The sequence below is a fragment of the Rhopalosiphum padi genome, chromosome 3, assembly GCF_020882245.1.
Source record: "Rhopalosiphum padi isolate XX-2018 chromosome 3, ASM2088224v1, whole genome shotgun sequence".
NCBI lineage: Eukaryota > Metazoa > Arthropoda > Insecta > Hemiptera > Aphididae > Rhopalosiphum > Rhopalosiphum padi.
In genome coordinates, this window is record NC_083599.1 from 17174375 (window position 1) to 17200797 (window position 26423).

Here is a 26423-nt window from a genome sequence, read left to right on the forward strand (position 1 = left end):
TATTCGAAGATCATTTTATTGAAATTCATATTGTCAAATAGATCATACCAACTAACTATCATACCTTAACTACTTTTTAAATTGTTGCATTAGTAATAAATATATAAGTATTTACGCACACTACATAATTTTCATATGATTACGTTTATATTATATCATCTAATCAGGAAAACAACGCAAAGAAAGCAACGAATTCAGTGTATTGACAGTTGAATTGTTAAAAATATAGTATTGAAAAATATTTTACTGGAAGTTAACGTTATAAAATATTTTTTTATGCGATTGTAAATGTTTGTAGCTCATCAAATGTTGAAATAATTACTTATTTTACGATCTAAATAACATAAGTAGTATTTAATAATTATATAATATATAATCTGTCAATTTTACAATGTCTGTTTTCTTAACTTTTTTTTTTCGATTTCAGGTTTAATTATTGTATTAAATTAATGATACGATGGTTTACTGTAAATAATAAATATCATTAAAATAATGATAAACTTGTATAGTTTAACATCCAATCAGTTCTGCATATTCCAATATTCTAACTGCCGATCAGTTTCAGTAAGTAATGTTTAACTAGATTTATATAACCATGTAAACTTACAGGTAACATTTCACAACAAAAATTGTACAGCATTAAAAGTTAATTGATTTTCCATACAGCACACATTTTATGTTCCAAATGAAACTTTAACGCTTAACCGCAAAAAGATCGTTTTTAATTTAACAAATAAGAAGAGTTATGTTCGGTATGGAATTAAATATTTTTATACATATACATCATTACAGTTTTACTTAATTAAAAATTCCAATATATCAATCAATTAATAAATTAAAATGCTTATAGGTTTGTTTATTATTAAAACAAATGAATTTTACTTAGTAAACATTCAGTTTTAATTTGTATGCAGAGTTAGTTGCAGTTAATAATATAGAAAGTGCATTCATTACTGTGTTATTACACAAAATACAAACATGGAAACATAAAGAATAATATAGTAATATAAAGTAAATAATAAGTGGCTATACATGTAGCCATTACAATTAGGTTAGTTATTTATGAAATTGATTAAAGTATAGTTGAGAGAATATCCCGTGTATTATTTGTTAGTGTGTGTGCGTGTGTAAGGAGGAGGATATAGTATTAATACATTTTCAAAAAATGGACGTGGAAGTCAATAAGTCTTCTGCACCGATTATTTTACCATACTTGATTTTCTTTAAGACATATTTTGTCCAATTAAACTCCAAAAATAACATAACTGTATGTAATAACAATGTGCATAATATATAAAAGACAACGATAGAGAAACGTGCTGAAAAACCGATTATTTATCTTGCAGTAGAACATTACAAAAGTATGATATTGTGACTTCGTCGTCAGTACTGATAACTTGTATGATTTTTCTGACCCGACTCACACACCCTCTGGGTACTTTCGGCCGTGTAAGCGAGGAGAGGTGGCGTAGAGCACACCAATGCGCGACGGGAGGAAATTTATTCGCGATGAAAAATAAAAGACGGTCAGTGGCAGTGGCGGCGGCGGCCGTGAGTCTTCTAATATAATAATATGATATACGTATATAAAATGATGTACCTATATATACATGTATATAGGTACACATATATATATATATATGATGAGGTCAAACCGCTCGCGCGTTTGGCACCGGTAACGACCGTCTGCACAGCGGTGGCGGACGCGGTCGGGTGTTGTGCGGTGTGTGTGTGTGTTGTTGTGATGGGGGGGGGGGGTGAGCCGCAAAAGTGGATATATAAGTCCAGTGGCCGCAGTGGCGGCGTGGGGACCGCGTGTGCAAAAAGTGTTGTGCGCGCACATAAGTTTCGCCGGAGAAAAATGTAATTCCCTAATGTGTCAGAGCGGGAACACAACGGCAGCGAGCCCGGCGACGTCGGACAGGTGGAGGTAAAGCTGTTTGGTATGTCCGGCGCGCACACCGACCGTCACGTCTCCGGGGGGTTCGGGATATCCGTCGGCGGCGGCGGCGGTGGTAGTGGCAACGGCGGAGAGACATTTTCCGTTAGTTCTGACCCGTCACAGTTGCCGTGTTTTCCATAAATCATCGAAGTCCACTGCAGCAACCGCCGCCCTCCCCGCCGCGCCGGCCGGGAATGGAAAAAACTCATATATATGTGCGCTTATATTTGTGTGCGCGAGAGAGGGCGGCGGGCAGGCGGGGCAGACGTACGCGTAGTAGGTGTGGAGGGGACGCGAAAAGAAATGGATCGAGTTATTTGTACGTGTGTGTGCGTGTGTGTGCAAGCACCTTTGTGATCTCTAGTGACCGGACGCGCCCGGACCAATATGAATTATTATCACTTTTCGGTCGGACGGGCGGCGGCGGCGGCGTCAGGGTGTGTGGCAGGGGGTGGGGTGGGGGGTGTCGGTGGTCGAAATGAAATATCGTCTTCGCGTATACCTCCCCGCCCGCCGCGCGGCGTACGAGGGGGCCGACCCGACAATACTATATTCTGCGTAAGTCGCGTCCCGCAGCATCGCAGCGCCGCCGTCTGTACACTGTACGACGAGAAGAGTGTGACGCGCACACCCACCGCGTCGCGCCCTAATGGAATCTTTCTTCGCACGTCCGCCGCGCCGCTCACGTCTCATTCAATACGCGTAATGTATAATGCATCGCAATACCCGCGCGATGGGCCCGTTCCGCGCATCAGCCGCCATCGCACCCCCCCCCCCCCCCCTCCCACGGCTAAGCCGGCGGTATAAAAACGGTTTGGATGCCGTTTTTCCACTGCGGAATACACGCGCGCGACCGTCCATATTTCCGGTCGTCCGCTGCGCACTACACTATGATATGACATAATAATGCGTGTCGTTCTGCCGATTCGCTGGCCCCCACGACTCTGCCGCAGTTTCCGGCGGTGTGTGTGTGTGTGCGGACGACACTAACATACAAACGCAACGATAATAATATCCCGTTATACCACGGTTAGGTTAGGTATAGATGCGGGTCGTCATATATCGTCCCATCCGGTCGTGCGATATGCGTGCTGACCACTGCGGTTGTAGTGCAGTATGCAGTTCTAGCTCTTGTCGAAAATCTAGTCGTGAGATACCGCAAGAGTTAGGTGTACCCGAAGCTATTTTCGGAATCAATTTTCCGGTATACGGTATAACAATTATGTGTGGAGGCCTCGTGTCGGTTAAAAATAAACGTGAAAACATGGCAAACGAGATATAACAGTCGTTTAAGGTACTCTCATACAAAAACTAATGGGAATGGGACTATAAGAAATACATGATTAGTACGTTATATAATAATAAGTTCAACTTTCGCGTGTTCGTGTTTTCTGAAAAATTATACACTACTAATTTGTACGGATGATTTGTGTATATATGTTAAAAGTTTTTTTTTAATTATTTTCCATTAAGATTTCAAACACAGTGTTATAAACTACTGTTGAAGTTTTGCCGGTTAAATATAAATTATATATTGGTAGGTATGTGATGCACGAGGTCGTAGCAAATCGCAAGAACACCAAATCACTCGATCGCGAACCACATCGCCGCGGCGTTGAATTACGTAACGACGACGAATAACGATTTCAACGTGGGAAGAGCTTTCGGCTAAAAAAGTGCGGCGAAAACCGAAAAATATTGCGAAGGCGTGTCTAAAATGTCACGCAGCGACAAAAATAATTATGATATCGCGTCGCGAAGACAACGCGAAAAAGTCTATTATGCGCGTGAAACGTAATTTCTTTAGTAATAATATCTGAAGATTATTACTGCGTGAAAAAAACTTCAGTGTCGAAATGACAGTATACGCTATACGTTTCGTATAATTTAATAATTATAATATTCACCGACTGTTATTATATGCCGGTGTAACATTTTCAAAGTTAAGGAAAAAAATACTCTTGAATATTTGAATAAATCACACTCTAGCTGATTCCACGTGCCGCGTGTTCGCCGTGACGTAATTATGTACGAATCAAAATCGCATCATTTCGTCCGTAAAACTTTGACGACGTATAATTTCAGGAAAAATTTGCATTTTAAAAACGGATCATTAGAATTTTAGACAAGAAAATTGTTCGGCTGCGTTAAACCTACATTTTTTTTTTTTTAAATTATATGTCACAGACGGTGGGATAATCGTTTATTTTTACTCGACTATAATATATTTTACTTATTCTACGCACTTACGTAAAATAGTCATACAAATATAATAGGTTTGACCTTTGACATGTTTTATTTTACGGACGATAGGGGCATATTACATTTTATCATAATATTTAGATATACATTTACTTATTTCGCAATTTAATGTGTTGCAAAGGCGCGTTATTACAGTAAATAAGCCATAATATTCAATAATTAATAAACATAAAATACTTATTTTTGGAAAAGGTGTTTTGTGATTTCACTTTACTATAAAGAAATTCGCGGTCGCAGCGTACGTTTCAAAGGATTCGTCTCGTCACATTGCTATTGTGGCGTGACACTTTTGATACTTGAATATACGCACCCCGGGGATACTCTATTAAACCCCATGGTTGTCATATGTACATAGTACCTATACATATACGTTCCTCTCGTGAATCAGCACATTTATGATCATTATAAAGCGATACATTAACTCGATTCCGATGTCACCTACACATGGGCAATAAGTGTCACGCCCTATTTTACTCGGTCGTGTTGTATAGGATAATATTATTATGTGGGTGATTATAATACCCGATAAGTACCTATACTGAAGTATAATAGCATATTTTTGCCTTTTGTAGTTTTTTACAATTATCTGCGTTTATAGAATACACGTCATTTTGACTCAGCAAAATGAGTATTATTTCATTTTTCTTCATATTATAACAACTGGTTCAAATGTTATTATTATCATTAATATTCGTCATTTCTTGTTTACCTAAACTAATATTATGTTAATTTGGTTTGTTTATGAAATGCGTGTACATATTGATATTTGGTAAAGCAGCAAATATAATAATTACAATAATTGTATTGAGATAAAAATGTGAAATACAGATAGACTCGCGGAGATTAATAATTGTTTATTATTATTATTATTATTATTGAGAATACTACTTGTTTTAAGGCACAATAAGTAAATAATTATTTATCTTAACGATAATTTAAGTTTAATATAAAAATAAGAACAATAATGTCATACGGAGGAAGAAAATCGACCAGTAATAGAATCCTAAGTGTTTTCTTTCAAATTTAAGTTAATTTTTTTTAGTATTTTGCAATTATTATATTTATTAGACAATTGTAGAGAAACCGCTCTATTATTTGTAATATATTTTTATATTACTATTTACTATTGATTTAGCATAGGCGTGTTATTGGCGAACTATACGTCAACATACTGTTTTTAAAAGAATACAACACTGGACTATTACCTAAATCACACATTATGAAAGCGTAGAATACCACAAGACCACGATCGTCCAAGAAATCATTTGTAACAACAAGACAATAATAATAATACATTTTAATATAGTTGTACCATAATTCATAAACAATATAGGAATATAAGGATTTGCTATATCGATACATTTTTGGCTTCATTGATCAACTACCTAAAACCGCAACAGTATATTTTTCCATTCGAGACTTCGTGTATTATAAACTGTACAATTATAATTAGTCTAACATCCCAAATCACAGGACTTAGTTGAGTCGTTGGGCCGCGGGCTAACATTAATTATTAAGTATTTTAAAAACATTTTATATTTAACATTAATAAAAAATTAATTATTACTACAAACACTGTTGTTCACTTCATTCGCCTTCGACTCGAGCTCTTTAAATCCAACGCGAGACCGACCAGCGTTCTCAGAGATTTCATTACAGTGCAGTGCAAGTACCTGAGGTCACTACACAACACTGACAACGAACCAGAAATATTTTGGATTTTACGAAAAGGCAATTTTTTTTATTATCTATTATTAGTTATTACCTATATATTATGATGTTTTCTGAATGGATACTATTATATTTGAACATAGTCGACGACTTTAAAATTACTCGAGATCAATAAATAATTATTAACTTCAAAACTTGCTTGTTAACAATTAAAATGTTAAGTATTCTATTCTTATCGACGATTGTTTTTTGTTTATAAGTGTAATATTGTGGGCATTTCGATAAAACGAACAAATATTTTTAATTGATGAAAATCGTAATAATACATTTAACTTGGTGATATTTTTTTTCATCTATAACTGCATAAAAATATAATTATATTTATATTATGTGTACAGCGTGTACCCGGTGAATGTTTCGACGGAAGAGGTTAGTTATTTTTTTTTTTTTTTTTTTAATCTGAAAGTTACAAAATATCCATAGTTTGTATTTGTAAAGTAACGCGTTTGAATAGACGTGTATATACATAATATAAATTAGAACTTTTTACGTTCACGCACAACGATTCGGGACTTCCGGAACGATATGGGCTTTCTCGTTCTCTTCGCGTCATCTGTGTCCTTGGGCGTGATGCACCACTGGACGATGTCTTGGGCTTGCTGTTTGGTCTGCACTCGAGTCATTATCCCGGTAGTTTTAGCGTTAGTCGTCGAGTCTTTGATGTTGTCCACCGACAACTGTAAACGGTCTCGTGCCCGGCGCTTCTTGTCCGTCGTGGCGGCAACGTCCCATTGTATCTGGGTTTGTCGGTCGTACGCAAAGCACGCCCTGGCCATTAGCTGTTTTTTGTCACCGGAATCGAAGACACTGCCAACGTGCACCATACACGATTTGACTTTGGCGTACAGTACCTCCGACAACTTCCGGCAAGCGTCCACGGCCGGATTCCTACCAAAAACATTAGACGTTTCCGATGTAGATTCGATCGACTTGGCCGTCGGGGTTTGGCGAATAGTGGAACAGTCGTCGTTGGCGACAGATAAATGTTGCAAGCACAACCCATCCAGCATCTGTTGAGCGTCCATCATCGGCTCAGAATCCATGTCCCGATTTTTCCTGTGCAGTTGGTATTTTCTCACTACTGGCACCTGCAGCAACAGTGACATGTTGTTAAAAAAAAACGATTAAAAAACAACATTAGAATAACAAAGGTATAGGGCTGAATATATTATCATATATTTGTATTATATATGAAACACAGAAACCGTGCGTCTTTGTCGCAAAATGTGACGTTTATAATATTGTATACGTCGTTTTTGTTCTATAATATATATACATATCAACCTTCAATTTTATTTTCCAATATTGCGCCTACTCTCGATTTTCCCGGGACCGATTTATATATATGACAGCAGGCTTTTTAACACTACAGGCTATATTTATATTTATGTCATACCTTTCGATAATATCATTTCATAGGGGGCCAAATTTCCAGATGACCTTCGAAACGATCCCACAGTGAATACCAATTTCGACGGTTCTCTAAATAATTCGATATATATAATACATACTAGCTTTTTTTTTTTTAGGAAAATTCACAGTATCTATATAGTGCATGATATTTACTACTAGTTAACATTAAAAAAAAATCTTTATTGGTTTCACTATTTTTTTTTATGTAATATCCTAAAGTTAAAGATGATTGATACACATAATGTATAACTTTGACCATATTATGGAGCATTTAATATATGAACACATCAGTTTTCGTATTTCTAAAAATTTTTTAGGTTATTTACAGTTGTTTGAAATGCTATTGAAACGTTAATAAAACGTCATGTTTTATCGTTCCTAAAGTTTACGAGTATAAAAGGCGATAAATTAAACGGTGATTTTGTTTTTCTCAAAATGTGCACTTTTCTTGGTAGATACGGATTTTTTTTTTTATTTCATAACGGCCATTACGGCATAGTCCTCCACATAATTCCCGTCACCCCATCTGGTGCGATAAACATTTTGAATGCCCATTCACCCAGAAAGGTCCTTTGGGTAATCTTATGCGTTTAAAATAATGTCATACTTTACTACTATGTATACCAGCCTATTGAGAATCATTCACCTCGAGGCTAAAACAATTTACTGTCACGATGTTAGTCAAAAGACAAAATGTACGACGTAATGTGTTTGGTCACAACTTTAAATCGAAAACTATATAATATTATAACATGCGAACTATAATAATACAATATTGTATTACAGCTACCGAATAAATAACAAACACCCAGTCTCCGCGAAATATAAAATAGTGACACATCGTATATTTTTATGATTTAGGAGGACGTTATACCCGCATGTGTTATCTCAGTCTTATTAACGTAAATCATAGAAAATTTGCGTTCAGCAGAACAAATTTTATGATGTTAGCTTTAATATTAGAATAAACTTACCTATTTTCAAATTTAAAGGTAAGAATATTATCTAAAAAATGCCATATGCTACTTATATTGATATTATCATTTTAAAGTGAGTTATATGAACATTTTAAAGTTGTAATATTTTACATAGCTATAACTCACTTTAAAACGACAGAGACACTTACTTTACTTACTCGTACTTTTGTACGACAGAGATAACACATGCGGGCATAACGTCCTCTTGAAAGTTTTAAAAAATTATTTTTCGTGGGACATTAATATTACCAGTAGATGAAACTGAAAAATATTGTTGATGCACATTATAATATAGAGTATATATTTAATTATAGACACATTTGAAATTAATAATTATCTACTCCATGTGACTTGTAACATTACACCGTGATTATATAACAAAATTAGATCGTATTATAAGTAGGGATGGTCCGGTTCCGATTCTTGGTTCTTCGGTTCCATCAGTTTTTTACTTTAGGCACCGAAGAAACCGATAGTTATCGGTTTTTGTAGTTTGTACACATTTTTATCGGTATCGGTACTTTTTTTTCTTGGTTCACACTTTTTGTTGATTCAATGTTATAAGTTGGTAACTGATAAGCTGACTGATAACCAATTACTAGAGTAACAATACAAACTATGTTTTTTTCGGTAATGACTATTGAACTTATTTATTATGATTTATGAATTTAATATTTATTATATCGTTTGTGCATTCATAATTCGTAATTACATTTTTCCATTTTTATCGTGTGCACGAGTGCGTTTGTCCGTGTCTCGTAACTCGTAAGCGTGTTAATTTTAGTATTATACAGTATACTGATTAATTACAATTCTTAATTTAACATTTTTTTTTTTAAAGAAGAACTGGTATCGGAATCAATATTTAGAACCGAAGGGGAATATTTTGGAACCGGACAAGAACCGGAACCGATAATTTTTTAAGAACCGGCCCATCCTTAATTATAAGTTGTTTGATATACGTTATTTTGTTGTAATCATTTAAGAGTCATAATCAGTTTGGAAAACTACAAAAAAACAAGTTATCGACGAAAATATATGGGTAAACACTAAACGATTTTCGAACACGATTTGTTTCGTCTGACGCGTGGAAACGAGCCCTCGTGCCGTTTCCCGCAATACTTTGTGTTCGAACAACACCCGTGCAGATACAGCTAATAGTATATTAGTACAGAAATACACGTGTTTTACGATAATATTATCATTATATGATACATATTCGAAACGAGATTAAAACGAATTATCCGGTCCTCCGACATCCCGCTCGGCCTACATGCACACCGCCCGACCGTGTACATAACGCGTATAACGATAGCGTTCCCCGTTGTACACCCGTTATTATTAATGGCTCGTTAAAAACTCCGTTTAGATAAATCAAAATCCAAAAAACAATTAGCGGTCTGCGCCCGGTATTTATGGCAACAGACTCTTACCATAATACCCCGTGTATAATGCGGTCGGCGATGGGTTTTCGCGCTGCGGCCGCGGCACGTGTCTCCCGCGCGATATAATTCGTTCCGCGAACGGTTTCCACGCACGCGGCGTCTGGATAAATGAGGGGGCGTGGTCGATTATTGCGCAGCTTATTGTCGAGCCCATAACTAAACAATATGACACGCGTGTTGTGTACGCATGCTAAACGATCAATGTGAAACAAACAAAAACGCTATGTAGTGCGAGCCGCGCACTGGACGCACACCCCCAAAACGAAAAACTACCCCGAACCGCAATGAACACCACCACGCCGTCGGACGCATAGGTAGGTATGTCGCACGAATAATAGACGGTTCGAACGCGATGATGATTGATATGTACCTACCTAACCGCGGTATACCACCCCTAACCACCCACCGCCGATACAGCGGTTCGGTATACATGTAGTCTAACAATTAATATAATATAGTCATGAAGCATAACCGCACGCGTACACAAAAGGTGCCTAGGTTGTTCATTACACATCTAATACGACCGAATGAACCGATTTTCGTGGTGTAAACAACAAAAACCAATCGAGTGTGGACTGGGAGGTGTTGTTTCGTAGGAACGTATAATGATCGACATTATAGTTATGGTATAAAAGACAATAAAAGTATGAAGCTGCAGTTCTGAAGAAAATCGGAAACGCCTATAACATATAAAATACCCACTAGTCGTTGTTTACGTTTATCGGACAACAACAATGACGACGACGACGCGCGACGGTGACACAATCGATTTTTGAATATCGTTCATCGGAGCATAAATAATTATACTTTGTACATCAAAACGAAATGATTGAAAAAAAAAACACTAATAATAATGACAATTGTATGCATGTTAGCAGTTGGTATAAAAATGGGAGTTTACCAAAATAATGATCTTTTATATACCTGTAATTTATGGCGTTCGGTCATTTTATGGATTGGTAGACCAATTGTATTACAGCGCTAGAGAAATGTTTTCCAAACTGTGGTCTGTATGTAAACCAAAAGGGGTCCGTGAGCGTGAATCAAAAATATTATGTATAAAAACGAAAAAACCAATGTACTATTAATATCACACTAGAAAATATACTGTTAAATATATGTACACCGTAGATTCTAAGACAAAGACTCTCCAGAAATAGCAGATGCAGCAATATGACCGTTGATGCTTTTTCAAACGACGTACTTATGTGAAAAAGTCACATACATACAAAAAGCGATTGCAAGTAGAATTCGATTTACGAATCCAATTATTTAACATAATAAATATATCTTAATCTTGTATCGGAGAAACAACATCACCCATCGGCAATCACATTGAAATTTCTCTTTACTAATTAAATTAATTATAAAAATTATTTATTTGTTCATTTATTTTTCTAATTAAGTCAATTTTATATCACATATTAGTTGACAAAATTATTAACATTATTTATTGATGTTTTTTATTTATATTTTTTATAAAGAGGTCCGTAACCATTATTATTATCACAAAAGGGTCCTGCGAAAAAAAAAGTTTAGGAAACGCCACGCGTTATAAGCCCAATTGGTTTAGTCATACTGACCTTATAATACAAGGAGCTCATGGTACACTGAACTTAAAATATTAATAATATTCCATGCCCTTAAATTTATCTTATCGTACTTCATGATATTTTGAACGCTTTAAATAGTTAAATTTCAAATTATACTATAGCTACCTAATGTCCCAATATCTATAAACCGTAATAATTGATCGATGCAATTGATTTGTTTAATTATTAAACTATATAGTCGTACATATACATCATTTTTATAACGAAACACGATTAGGTACGCGCTTTATAATAAGTATATATTATTTTGCAATGTGTATTCTTACGTGGCATCGTTCGAGTTTCCCCACGAGACTGTCCAACTGGAACCAAAGTTCATTGAACAGTATACCGTATCCTGTAATATCTCTATTGACATCCTCAAATTGTTTTTTCTGGACGTCTAAACCCTCACGCTGGACATATTCAATGTTAGCATCTAACTGCAAAATCGCTTCTGGTAAACAATTTATGCTTTCCTCCATCACTTCGTTCGCAGATGCCACACTTTCTTGTGCGATCTCGAGTAGATGTTTTCGTATGTTTATCATTTTTTTTATACGCATTTCCACATTTTTAACTGTCGTAAAATAATGCAGTACTTCTGTTATGTTTGAGAAGTGTAACGTTTCACATACGTATTCTACAGCTTCAATAGCTCTGCTTTTTTTTTGTTTTCTGAACTTATATTGGTTGACCTGAGAACGATGGGATCACTTGATCTATATCATTGTTGTATAACTTAATTTTTGAATCATAATTAGTTGAAAATTCATATTATTCCGTTAGAAATAAATAGAAAATTCACGAATATTTACAACGATAAGTGTAAATAATAAAAATAATAATATTTTTGACACCAGTCACTTAATATTATAAAAAGTTATAGTGATATTTCATTAAAATACCAAAATGATAAATTAAATGCAATATTATTTTTAGCTTACATTATCTTTGCGTATAGGTATATTTATAATTTACATAAACGAGTATTATATACATCATAAAAGTGAGTTATCATTTCAAATAGTGTTATCGTATATTTATGGTGTTATTTAATTTTTCATTAAAATTAGGATCTGCTTTCGGTCTACTAAACTTAATTTGACGGGGTATTTTTCAAGTACAATCAACAAGTGTAATTAGTTTTCGGGATTTGCATAATTTATTCATTGTTTGTTCAATCGAAAAGATACAATTATATTATCGTATAAAAATCAACACCATAAGGCATAAATTAATGCTGAAATGATTAAATGTAAAATTCTGAATTTGCTATCAATATAATTAGTTATTTTGTATAAAATACTTAAATATTTTTTTTTAAATGTTGATAAAAATTAATGTTCATAAACAAACAAAAAAACATTTTTTCAAAAATGATTAATGAGAACTAATAAATTCAAGTTAAATAGACTGTGCATTTGCTTAAAAAAATATAATTTTCACTATTTTGATTATTGTAATATTAAAACAGTTTAACCGCTTCGTTTTTTTTTTTATTATTATTACCTGGGCTAAAAGTTACATGTACCATTTTTGCATATAATAGTTTTGTGTACCATAATTGGTATGCTGGAGTCTTTGCCAAAAAATGTCATGTGTGGGTACCAACAGGTTACACGAAAATACGATTTAAGTATAGGGAAATATTTTTTCATAGCCCATTAGGGAAACAAATTCATTAATTTCGTTACAAAATCATAATTTATAATCAAATATTAAACTAACATAAAAATATACTTTTTCATAAAGTCTTAAGTTTTATTTCGAGCAAGGCGTATTCGCTTTTTTGAATTAGCTTGAAGAGCAAATGATTCGTCGATGTACTAAAAATGGTACACATAGCAGTTAACCTGTTAATTTAATTTTCATCTGAAACTTATCAAATTTTAATGTTATTATACTTGAACATTGTTATTTAATTACTTTAATTGATAAAATATAATACAGGGTGATTCATTTATCATTAAACACTTATTATTTTAAAAAGTTTTGATTTTTTTCAAATTCTATACAAAGTTCATCACTGCGTCGATAGCCGATAACGAGTTTATTGCATATGAAAACAATATGTACCTCTTATTATTATCTGTTACCTATGTGCAGACTACTGGTCTTCAGAGAAGTATTATAAAACTGAAAACTACCCAACCTGAAAAACTATATGTTGCTAAAAAATTAACAAAAAATAATAATTTTAACGTAAAAATTCATAAAAAAAAAAATTAATCCTATTAATTTAATATATTTAAATATAGGTTGTAATTTGAAAAACAAAAGTTGATAGCGGTTTCATTATTAAATAAAAGGGTGAAAAAATAAAAATTTCATATAGTTTGAGAAAAGCACGAAACAAAATATTTTGAACAAAATAATGAAAAAATGTCAATATTTGACGAAATAATGAGCGTTTAATAATAAAATAATCACCCTATATATACGTTCTAAAGTCTACGTCTCTACAACCTACGTACGAGTAGTACTGCTAAAATTAACACGATAGAAATAACCGAATAATATGAATAGGTATATCAGCTTATAAGTGTGATGTAAACTGTGACTTCCTATTTTAGTGAACCAAGACAATCAATTATTTTATCCATTCACTAAACTATATAAGAAAACATTATAATTTATTAATACTTTACAATTATGATGTGCATTGTGCAAAGTAGAACATGTGGTGATTTATACTCGGTAAATTTAGTTGTATAACCACGGAGTGTACCATAGGTAGGTTATACTTATAAGGTATTGTAAAAGCTCGAATAAGGTGCATACCTTTTCTTCCGGAAATGTATACGAGTTCGAAGTAATGGTATCGCTTGGATATGTCACATTGGAAGTACTAGACGGCTGCTCACTTTCTTTAGTATACGAACTTTGTTTCTCTATCATCTGAATGTCAATCCAATCTTTTAACAACGTCAGGTTTATGTTGTCTGGTTTATTTGAGGTACGTAATTCCAACTCAGATTCAGCCACAGACATTGCATCTCCAGTAATGAATTCTATTTCCTCATCAGAATTATTATGTATCCGATTGACGATCATCTTTCTCCTTTTTATAAAATGATTGAGTTTTAATAATTGACTAAATGAATTGTGTGCATCTTAAATCTTAATGACATAAGTTGCATATTAATTATCGATTGAAAGTGTAAACATACAATATTGTAATATTATTGTTGTAAAAATAAATAGTTCCAATAACAATATAGTTCATTATGGCACGTACAAACAACCTAGTCATTTGGACACATGGACATTTAAAATGATAAAGTAAGTTATTTGTATTTTCAAGTTTGGCTATATTATGTCACTATACTATTATATGATTAGGCCATAGGACCTCACTCAGTGCATCAATTCAATATACCTATGATTCACCAATATTAGCACATCTTAATATCCACTATGTAACACGTGATCTCTGTACGAATACGCACAATCGATTTCAATTGTGCATGCAACCGTAGAATAAGTTTACATGCACGACATATTTACCTCAATGCAAATTAGTTTACTTACGGAGTCATTTAATTCGTGTAAGCTGCTGTTAATTCAGTTTAATAAAAAAAAAAAACCGATTTTAACATCAAAACCGGCTTAATTTTTTTTTGAATTTAAAATGTACATTAGAAATAACTCTATGACAAAAAAATGCATGTCAACCAAACGTTACATTATTTGCAACGCGTTATGTAATTTCGTAAGAATTGTTTTTATGTTATGGAAATCTCTTTTGATAAGTATTTATTGATTCTTATAATATAACGCGTCACCGTTCGACTTATTTCGAGTATTACGAATTAAAAAATAAAATAATAATAATAATAGGAGCTATAAATGTTTATAATGCGCATATTGAGTATACAAATAAATTAATTTATAATATTTTAAATACATTTTCTTGAAATGTATAAAAGTTTCTTATAAACAAATTAGAAGGACTGATATTATATTATATTTTAATATTATGCATTAAAACAAATGTATTTTATTAGTTGAAAGTTAATAATATTGTTTTATATTATCTGTTTATTATTTTTAAATTTTCTGTTAACTTAAACGATGAAATAATAAATAAAGAAAACAATTTAAGACTCTAAATCAATACAAATATACAATTGTACATATCTGTTACTTTCTTTTAAAATTTTTACAAACTGTTTACTCAAAAATATGATTTAAAGAAAAGTATTATAAACAAGAGATGACCTTCGACTTGATTATATGTACATTTTGTTTGAATGTTTTCTCGCCAACATGTTCAAAGAAAATCGTTGCTTAACGATTTAACCAACGATTCATCTTATTACTTTATTACTATTATACTGTATAATATTATTATAAATACTTTAGATTACTAATTATGTGTTTATAGCCCTACTTAGGGGGCTAGGGACTAGGAGGGCTGTAGCCTCGAGATACGATATAATCAGGGGCTCTGTATATTAATTTGGCTTTATTAAATTATTTTATTTTACATTTGTTAAAGTGCAGAATATTTTTAACACTTGCTACGGAATGCTATGCTGTTAACTCATCAGTAATCGATAAAATGATCTATAAAATTGGAAAATTGTACATAATTGACAATACAAACAAATAATAATTGTTGAACGCGTACAATGTACATAATATACTGTGTGTCATGTGAAATGTGTGTATAAGTTTGTTATTCAAATTGGCAAGTGCTCTCGTATTACTGCGATACATTTTATTTATTATATTTATTTAATTTAAGTTTCTAATATTTTAAATACCAAAATAGTGCAGGAAAATCAATTAAATAGTAGAGTGAAAGTACAATAAGTAAGTTGCCAAAATTTATTTAAACCTATTACAATTTTTCTTGGATTGTATTTGAACTATTTTTTAATTTAATCTTTTTTTTAAACAACATTTGAATGATCGAATTAATAATTAATCTGGCAATGTATATTATTTTTCGATGCGAATATATAATATAATTGATCTAATTTCGAAATTAAGTCTTAGTGGAAATAATTAAACAGTTAGGATAAAAAACTAGGTAGTTTCAACCCTTGACAAATCACATAAGAGAATAATTTGTTATAATGATTAGATAACTGCTGAAGAAGTAATTAATTTTCTTGAATTAAAAATAATATGAGAATAAAATACTACAATGCTAGTTGTATAGCTGATAAATATGAGGGTTTACACTGTTTACACGTTCAAATAAAAAACAAATGCAATATTGCTTTATTTTATTATATATTTTGACGATAAGAAAAAACAAGCAAGAAAAAAAATTCCCAAATGGTACAGTTGAAAATAATTGAAATATTTGTAAAATAAAAATTTACAAATTGAAACTTTTGTGATATTATAATTGATTGATTAATTACTGAACTGCATAAGAGAATGCGTGTACATAGGGTACAATAGTAATTTTTTGTTCATTACAAAATTGTGTACAAAATTATTATCTGAAACTTTTGCTAACATTTTCATCAATACTAAGATGAATTTGGTGAATATAACATAAAGGAAAAGATGGTTTATTTTCAAGTTTTATAATGCAAAAAAAATTATCATCACATTTCCCTCAAAAATGCTGTTATATATATATATACGTACATGAAAATAATTTAAAAAAAATTCTTCCAATTATGTACATTTTTTTATAACCATAATTAACCTTACCAATTTAAAATTGGAAAGCGAAAAGGAAAAATTCAAAATTCAAATTAATTGAAGGCGCCAGAAAAGGGTTATATAAAACAAACTTTATTTTTCAGATTTAATGAGAAAAAGTTTAGTTAGCTAAAGGATCGAAAAAAAACATTTGGTCAAATTAAAACCTGTTCATTTATTCACAAATACTTATATTTTCAATTTTTATGGTTGATATATTAGTATCATTATGAAAAGTTGTAATACAGTCATTAACGTTTTATTTATATCAATTATTAAATAACTGCTTATAGACTTTAAGGTATAGTTTATACATAATCTTAAAAATTAAATAGTATAAAAATTGCGAATTAACAAAAAAACTGAATTTATAATTTAAATTAAGAGCACCATAAACGACTTAGCCCCTGGTTTCAAAATCATTAAGTAGGGTTCTCGGCATGTACATATTATAAGTATTTATATAATCGATTTTTTCCAGTGATAAACTTGGTAATAACCTGTACCCAACGTGATATTTTGTATATTATTTTTGTTTGATCACCGAATACAACATTAATGATTTTCAAGGAAGAAATTCGAGTGTATCGATTCGATATTGAACGTTAAAAAAGTCACATTTGCAGTACCTATACCAGCGAAACGCGGGCATCGGACTCGGGCGAGTCAGAATAATTCGACCACTCCGTATCGAATTTTCCGCCTTGAAAATCACGGAAAATATAAAATGAAAATGAAATCGACAACGGATAAAACGCGGTAGATAACCTGGTAGATTCCAGCGTCGATATTCTCGTATCGAGAAAGCTCTTGTGCGCTTCGTTCCGTCGAACGCGGTACTCTTGTTCGGCCGCCATCCGGCAATATTCCCGGCGGTACGCGGCCGCCTCTTGCTTGGCGGCCGTACCGTACGCGAGAAGCTCGACCACGGCGATGGCCTGTCGCCGGACGTCGGCCGCCAACTGGTCGTTGAGCGCGTTCCTCATGACCGAGTTGTCGGCTATGATGTCGCGGGCCCTGGCCGCCTGCAGGTTGCCCAGCTTGAGCGCGTCCACTTTATCGTCCAGCAACAGCGCGGGCTCCAACACCGCCGGCCGCTTCGGCGGTCGGACCGGCTTCGGGTTTCTGGCCGCGTGCACGGTCGTCCTCAACCACGCCAGGCGCGCCGTCTTGCTGGCCACCCGTTGCCGGCACTTGTCCAACCGGTACCGGCCGCGCACCAATTTCTCCCTCAGCGACCGCTCGACAGCCGCCGCCGACTCCATCCGACAGTACGCGGCCCGCTCGGCGATCCGCTGGTCCGGCAGCAAGTGACCGACCACGTCGTCCCGGGCGCCGACAGCTTCATACAGTTCGGCCGTGGCCTTCTTGGCGTCGGCCAGCCGCTCGGCCGTCGCCACGTCGCCGGCCAGCCACTCGGCATCGCGGTCCCGGTGGCTGGCCTCCGCCAATCCCTTGTACGCGTCCCGTTTGCGGGTGTTCGTCCACCGCGGGTCGTCCGTCCACTTGAGCGCACCGTAATCGGCCATCGCGCGTTACCACGTCTGCGGTGTATATTATAATATATACGCCTACGTCATGTGTGTGCTCACTGTTGCCAACAGCGCGCGGCGGCCTTTATCGCAGACGGTCGGAGCTTTTCGCTGATGCGTTCGGCGGTCAATATATTATAATATTATTGTAATACAATATTAGACTTGGCGTGATTTTCGACGCGACGCGATGATTGCCAAGTGGGGACGGAGAAAATTGTATAGCAGAATGACAATGTGTCCCGTACGATAATTAGATGACCGCCGTTGACGTGGAAACGAAAGAGTCGATATAAAGTAAACTTTCCATTCGGACAACGCCGTATTGTCACGCTCAATATGTAGGTAAGCCGACTATTGGATATTTTTATAATTTATCAATCTAAAACTATGAGACTCGCGGTTACCGATCGTTCATAATGTAGTTTTATGCGGACTCGCGGATTTAACGAACTTAGTTTACACGAAACGACGTAAAACACTATATATTTTCAACGATTTTATTAAAAAAATTACTTTTCGTAATAGAAATATTAGTTTACTTTGTAAATCCGAGACGACCTATCCAATGTACCGAATACCAAATAGAGCGTCTCTCGCGTATTGCAAAACATCGTCTATAGTTATACATCAAAAAACCAAGGGCGTTGTCAAAAATGTTGGACTTCTGGTCTAAGGTGGTATGGCAGAACCTAATCATGTTATTTCAAGGAGTCCGAAAAACAATATATTCAGATGTACCATAGTCGTCGTTAAGTCTCGAGCACCTTCTCACCTTTTTATTAAAACTATTTTTATTACATATTTGTGTTTACAATTTGATGTACAGTAGATTCTCGTTATGTCGAATCTCAAGGGGGACAAGAAAAAGTTCAAGTCCTCAAAAATTTCGAGATTACGAGTTTTATTAAAATTCTTAAAAAAAATTGAAAAAATTGGTAAACAATTTGAGTGCTTAAAATGGTTAGTTTGACTATTTAAAGTACTAATACTACATACATATCAATAAACTACAATAATTAATAAACAATTTTTTTTTTAATACTAGTATCAATATATTATTAATAAAATTATTGTTTGGTAACAATGGTTACCAAAATTTAGGCTGTCTCAGAAGTGTTTCATCGTATAAGATAACGATTTATAATTGAATTCAAATTAAACTAATTATCTATTACAGTAATCTAATCAATGACCTAGGTGGTACACGTCTTGATGATTATTACTTGTATAGCAGAGAGGTTACCTTTTTTCTTACAATTTTTTTTTTTTTGTATAAGCATAATAATTTATAATCATCATTTTTTTTATGGTAACTACTAACTAATATATTTTATAATTATAATGGTCATATTTTTTTAATAAAATAAATATCAAACATGTCATCCAAATGTTAAATTGGCATGTATCACAAGTGAATAGTAATTCACAATATCTAAAATAATTTGAGTGGAGCACCCACACTACATTTACTATATGTATATAGATTTTAATATTTACTTAAAAGTTTATCTTGATTATGTCGCATAGACATTTTGGATATATTTTTTATCTATAGAATTTCTGGCTTATTCGCAAATTCATAATCAAATATCTGAACACTGTGTATGGAAATGGATACTTAATTTTTATACATACTATATAGATGTAGAATAAATATATATCGTACATGGCACACGCTCACGCGCACGCATACACTGCATATGTCACAAACCCTCGGCGCGTTTGTTGGCGGTGGTGTGCGGATGCGATACCCGACGCTTGTCGGGCGTTCGGTTTTGGGGCGCGCTTGCAATTTCGCTTATTAATCGAAGCGTTGAGGCAGAACTTGTCGGTCGGCGACGGTGCCACCGGGGTCCCCCGAGAGTTTGCCTCTGATATAAACAAAAAATTAAAGTAAAAAGGAACCCACTCCGGCGACACGACGAGCGGGGAAAAAAACGTGGAGGGGTGAGGTGCGTTGGTTGGCGGGTCGTAGCAGAAACTATATAAATATAATATGTGTATGTGTGTGTGTGTGTGTGTATGTTACGACTCTGTGATCATTATTATATCCCTTTTTTTCTCCTGCCGACTGACTTCGTATATATTCGCAAGGCAATATTTTTCTTTTTTCCCGACTCATCCACTACCATCGTGGTTGCCGTTGACTCACCGACGTCGGGACCACCACCAACTACGACCCTAAACATGCACGCACAACCGAACAAAAGAAGTGGCCACGCAAGTCCATTTCATGTTTTAACTTGTATGTCGTAAGTATACGTCAAATAAAACAAAAAATTATAAATTGTGTACAAATTAGCGGACTATTATAAATATTTCAATTTATATTTGTCACACGAAATTATAAATAATTATCATTTATTTAAACAACAGTCTTGATTATTATAATTGTTTCATAAAATTACAAATAAAACTCTTTATTAACAAAACATTTAAAACTAACTATAGATAACAAATGGTTTTAAACATACTATTATTGCATAGGTAATATTCATACAGAAAATATCTACATGTAAACTGAAGGAAATAAAATAGGTGATTATAAGTTTTAATAGTGTTATTTAACCGTACACACATATTATTATAAAATGTGATAAGTAAGAATAGTAGGACCAAATTCAGAGCGCCGTGTGTTTATTGCTTAGTTTACACAATGTTTACGAAAGCCACTTGTAAACTATCCATAAAAAGACGTTTAGCCACTATTTTTGGCATTATTATTAATAATTGTCACTCAAGTTGAAAATTAAATATTAATTATCTTACTGGTCAGAGGAATACAAGCGTGTGCCCATTCAAAAGCTTAAACTGTCGGTTATCTCGTAATAAACCATATCGCTTAGCTTCTTTTGGCTTTTTCCTGTGTTATTAAGTATATACAATGTATATATTATTATTATTATTATTATTATATGTTTAGTGCTATAATAATACACTAATAATTGTCAGTGTATTTGTTAATATTTTGTTAAGCCACAAAATAACGTAAGTCTAGGCAATAATTTTAATGGGAAAATTACGATAACATATCAAACATAGCAGATTTGAATCAACAACTTTTGGTCTCCACAGCCCTATAAAACGATGACGATGGGCGTCTTGGGACACAATACCATTTCGATTAAACTTACCATCAGTACGGTTTTCTGTGGGATTTAATATTATTTGCATAATATTACTAGATGATACATCATGGTCCAAAAGAAACGTTTTCCTTAAATATTCGCTAAATTCCATTCAAGTAAAATATATGTACGACAGGATCTCTTACTAAATCTGCAATGGTTAAAAATATTATATTATATACTATGAACTCTACAAGCGTATGCGTTAAATCGTTCTAAACGTAAAAACAGAGTTTACTATAATATTATGTTATTTTAAAAAAGTTATCATGTTACTTTACGCTTTACTCAATTACAACTGTAGTATAGTCACTTAACTTTTCAAAAAAAAAAAAATTAATTTGGTTAAATTTAGCAAAAAAAATAAATAAATAAATAAACAAACAAACAAACCATAGAATGATTATTCTCTAATTTTTTTATTAATTGTAAATTGAATACTAACGTAAGTTTGAATAGTTTTCGTGTATTTAAGATTTGAATAAGATTAAAAAAAGGAGAATTTTGTTTATAAAAGATTTAATTTAGAAATGTATAATACTATAATCCAATTAAATAATATTATTATAATATTTTTTCCAACACATTGAAAATTGAATTGTGATTAAAAATAATATTACCTATAGTCTTTATGAATAGATGTATTTATGTAGTATTATTATTTTTCCGGATTAATTTGTTTTTTTTATTTTTCAAAACTTTAAATAGTATAATATAAGTATAAGCAGTATTTTAGGAATTAATTATCAAAAACAGTATTTTATAGAAATAAACATTGGTGAAATGTAATTAATTCGTAATATTAACATTGAATTCATGTTTCAATCAAAAGTGTTTCATGAAATTGAATTTAAATAAGAAAAATATTAATGAATATAAATATGAGTACTAAGCAGAATATCAGAAAAAAAAACACAAAAAAAACAATATTTAATTTTCATACTTATTTAAATACAATTAGTTTACTATTATTTAATATTGTTTTTCTGTTGTTACATATGTGCCTAGTGCCTATCATAGTATTACACTATTAATTGTATATTTAAAAATATCCATAAATATGTATTTTTACAATGATATTTGAGGAGGATTTAAGCATGTCGGTCTACCCTTAATCGTAACTATGATTGTCACATGGACGTTTTATGGGAATTATTTTTTTCCAACGACCCTCTCTTGACTCGCAGAAGCGTCAGTTTTGTTACTCATGAATATTATAGCTATATACATCAAATTAATACGAACTAAATTTCTCATTGCGGAACTTTCATATTTTAATTAATTCATCATGTTCACCCTTTCATTGTGATTGTGTTATTCTGTTGCAAAATGAATAATATAATATTGAGATAACATAGTATGTATTATAACACTATTGTACGTTTGGTGGTTGTTGATCATTTTATATCCCAAACTGTTGTAAAACGTAATTCATACATACCTAGTTTGTAATAATATGTCGTTTTTAATTGACAGTCATTGGAGTACATATTTGTTGGTTTCAAATATTGGATCGCAATAAAACATAAAAATATTTTGGCCATTAATTTGTTTATTAGCTAACAAAACAAACACTTGTTAATTGACAATTATTTTTTACTTTAAAATATATACTTAGAAATTAGAATTTGTATGCTTATAGTTTTCATAGTTAATACTATTTATAATCGATTATATAGTTATAGTTAAATTTAAAATTAGTGTTTGAAAATTTCATGAAATATAAAATGTTAAAATATTTCAAATCTTTAATATATTTCAGTATTTTAATAACATTTTTTTTTTTTTTTAATAAGTTTAATTTTTACGAACATTAGTCATTCCGTGTATAAATTTATAACCTATTTAAAACTTATAAGGAATTCAATACGATTAAAGCTATAAATTATGGACTATATTGATATTAATTATAATAAATAATAATTATTATTATTATTTGTAATAAAAAAAAAATGGGTGTTTCATGGTTTTGTGACTTAAAATATTATTTATAATAATATGTAAGACAATTTTATCTTATAAATTATAAAATTACCAAAATGAAAATAATACCCATTTTCAGATTATAAATTGGAACATAAAATTTGTTTTTATATAGAAAATCATTTTACAATATTAATAAGTCAGGGAAGCTACATGTTTTTATGCTCACAATAAAAATACAATCTTTATTTTAAATATTCGTTATGCAAATATTTAAATTATAATAATATCATCCAATGTTTTATAATTATTTTTATGTTTATGATGGTTATATTTTATTATAAATCGAGAATTTTCTTTTTGTTTTTGAATTATAAATGTAAACCGAATATTAACTTCTACTTCTACTAGTGGTGAGTGTAGGTGTTTATAATGCATATATTGTGTACGACGCTCGTTTCTGTTTTTATTGCATAATCATAATTTGAAAATCGTTATACATGTTAAACCATCTTTGTTGGCTGCTCGGTTAATAAACGAATATGATGAGCTAGGTGTGTCAGTGCGCTGCAATGAGTTTTGCCTCGATCGTATGCTAATCAAGTGTAAAAGTTTAAATTTCTCATTAAAATCCTTCTCTTGCCAGTAAAGTTTTAGCGCGATGTTTGAATACATCAATATCTAATTGACGTGGTAATTTCCTACAAATCTCTTGGGCGCCAGTCACTGGTATTGACAAAGGGGAGAATGAATAATGATTTAATTTGTCTGCTGTTTATTTATTTACTTTTTATGTATACACTATATCGTACAAATATAATCTACGACTACCATTATTCGAGGGTAGGTACGTGTGATGATTAAGACATGAAACTTAATCCAAGTTACATTCTTCAAATAACTTAGTCGTACCCATCTATATTTTTTTTTATACGTTTACATCTGCGTACATGATTTTTTTTGCTGATGGCTTTAACAAAATATATAAATTATTATAGTGTTAAATTTACTATACATAAATAAATGATAATTAGGTACCTTATAACCTTCTAACGTCTTTATGTTGGAAAATTTTATAATGTTTTAAGAATTAATTTGTATATTTATTATCACAATAAAGAAAATTACTTTAAATAAACACTACCTATCTGTAATTCGTACATGCAAATAAATAAATAACGAATAATTACAAAGACTTTTAGATGTATTATATTGATGATTTTTTAGTTATTATAAAAATACAAAAAATCTATTACGAATAAAGGTTAAACTATAATGTTTTAGTATTATATCCCTATGATTTAATAATACATATATTATATAATATAATCAATACCTTTCTGAAGTGATGTGCAATGTACATGAAAATATAATTTTATTAACCAATGCAAAACTATAAAGGTAAACTTTAATAGCATAACGAAAATATATGTACACCGGAGAACCTTTAAATAAAAATCATTCAATAAATTTGTGATATCCCTAAAAATACGTTAAAAAATACATGAATGATATTGCTTCAAGTTTGTTCCGGAGAATTGATATGAAGGGTATTATTTCCAATGTTATTTCATTCAATATTTCACAAAATCCATTTTTACTTTCTAGATATTCCAGAATAATCGACCCAGTCAGTTTTGTACTTAAAAAAGAACAATATTAAATTGTTAATAACACATATTATCGTGTTATACAAATTATAAAAACCATTTATTTTTTTACTAAATTTGTTAAAATCACATAATATTATTATATATTATATAATACATAATAAGTTCTTTGATATGATTAATAATTTATAATATAATAAATTAACAAATGTCTTACATTTTTATTGACTAATTTTTACCTATAACTATTGGCACTGTTATTCATCAAGTGTTAGGTGTTGTGGTGCAATTATATAAGGGAGGCTAGAACAGTTAATACTCTCGCGTCATCTGAAGCTCACGTATCTAATAGCTTTAACATTCACAAATTATATTTACAAGATAAAAATTTTAATTAGACGGTTATACTAATATTAAGTACCCATTATTATATTTACACTATTAAAGTGTGATATTATCTTGTTAATAAAAATACCTAAACTTGTGTTTTTTTTTTTAATTTTGATAATTATAAATGAAAACTGATGACATTTCTTATGCTACAAAATTAATCTTATCACCAATTTATCTATTTGCAGAATAATAATGTAATTACTAATTTACCAATTGTATTTAATGTTTATAGACTTATGAAATGCAAGTATAAATGAGAAAGATAAAAACAATAGGTTGTTCCCAAATGGGATACAAATTAAACTCTATGCATAATATTTTATATGATTATATTATAGCATAAGTTACGTTCAAACGTAATTGTTAATGTGTCCAATAAAAATCAAAAACGATTTTTTGAAAAAAAAAATATTGTACATTAGCATATACATTTTTATAATACAGATTGAAAGAAATTTATTTTCTCTACACTGTCAATCAACTTATACAATAACTATAATATTTAGATACATATTGTTTATTACACATTTACTTAGCATATAAGTAGCATATATCTTACCTTTATTTATCTGTATACCTTATTATGTTTATATTAATTTTATAATCATGATTTAATCGATTAGTTGAAATTTAATTTAATTTTTAAGTTATGAAGCCTAAGAAACATATTACTATTATTTTAATTTTTAGATAATAATTACGTAAATATTTTTAAAATATACAATATATTATTTTTAGTTTAGAAAAATAGTATTCGATAATTAAATAAAAACAACAATATACATATATATAATATATAAAT

General features: G+C 31.9%; 1 protein-coding gene across 1 annotated transcript; it reads right to left on the minus strand.

The window, feature by feature from the left end:
• Positions 1-6411: 6411 nt before the first annotated feature.
• On the minus strand, positions 6412-18561 carry LOC132924824 (uncharacterized). The gene is made up of 4 exons (XM_060989267.1): positions 17801-18561; positions 14147-14426; positions 11650-12060; positions 6412-7023 (listed from the first exon to the last, which is right to left on the minus strand). Exons 1-4 carry the CDS (start codon positions 18559-18561, stop codon positions 6412-6414), a joined length of 2064 nt encoding a protein of 687 aa, XP_060845250.1.
• Between the last annotated feature and the right edge of the window lie 7862 nt (positions 18562-26423).

What these genes read in the sequence shown, in the direction of transcription:
- LOC132924824 (XM_060989267.1), bottom strand. Translation starts at nt 18,561, where the DNA reads ATGGCCGATTACGGTGCGCTCAAGTGGACGGACGACCCGCGGTGGACG. An exon ending in TCGACGCTGGAATCTACCAG is followed by an intron (nt 14,427 to 17,800) that starts GTTATCTACCGC and finishes TTTTATAAAAAG; the next exon opens with GAGAAAGATGATCGTCAATC. An exon ending in ATACATTTCCGGAAGAAAAG is followed by an intron (nt 12,061 to 14,146) that starts GTATGCACCTTA and finishes CATCGTTCTCAG; the next exon opens with GTCAACCAATATAAGTTCAG.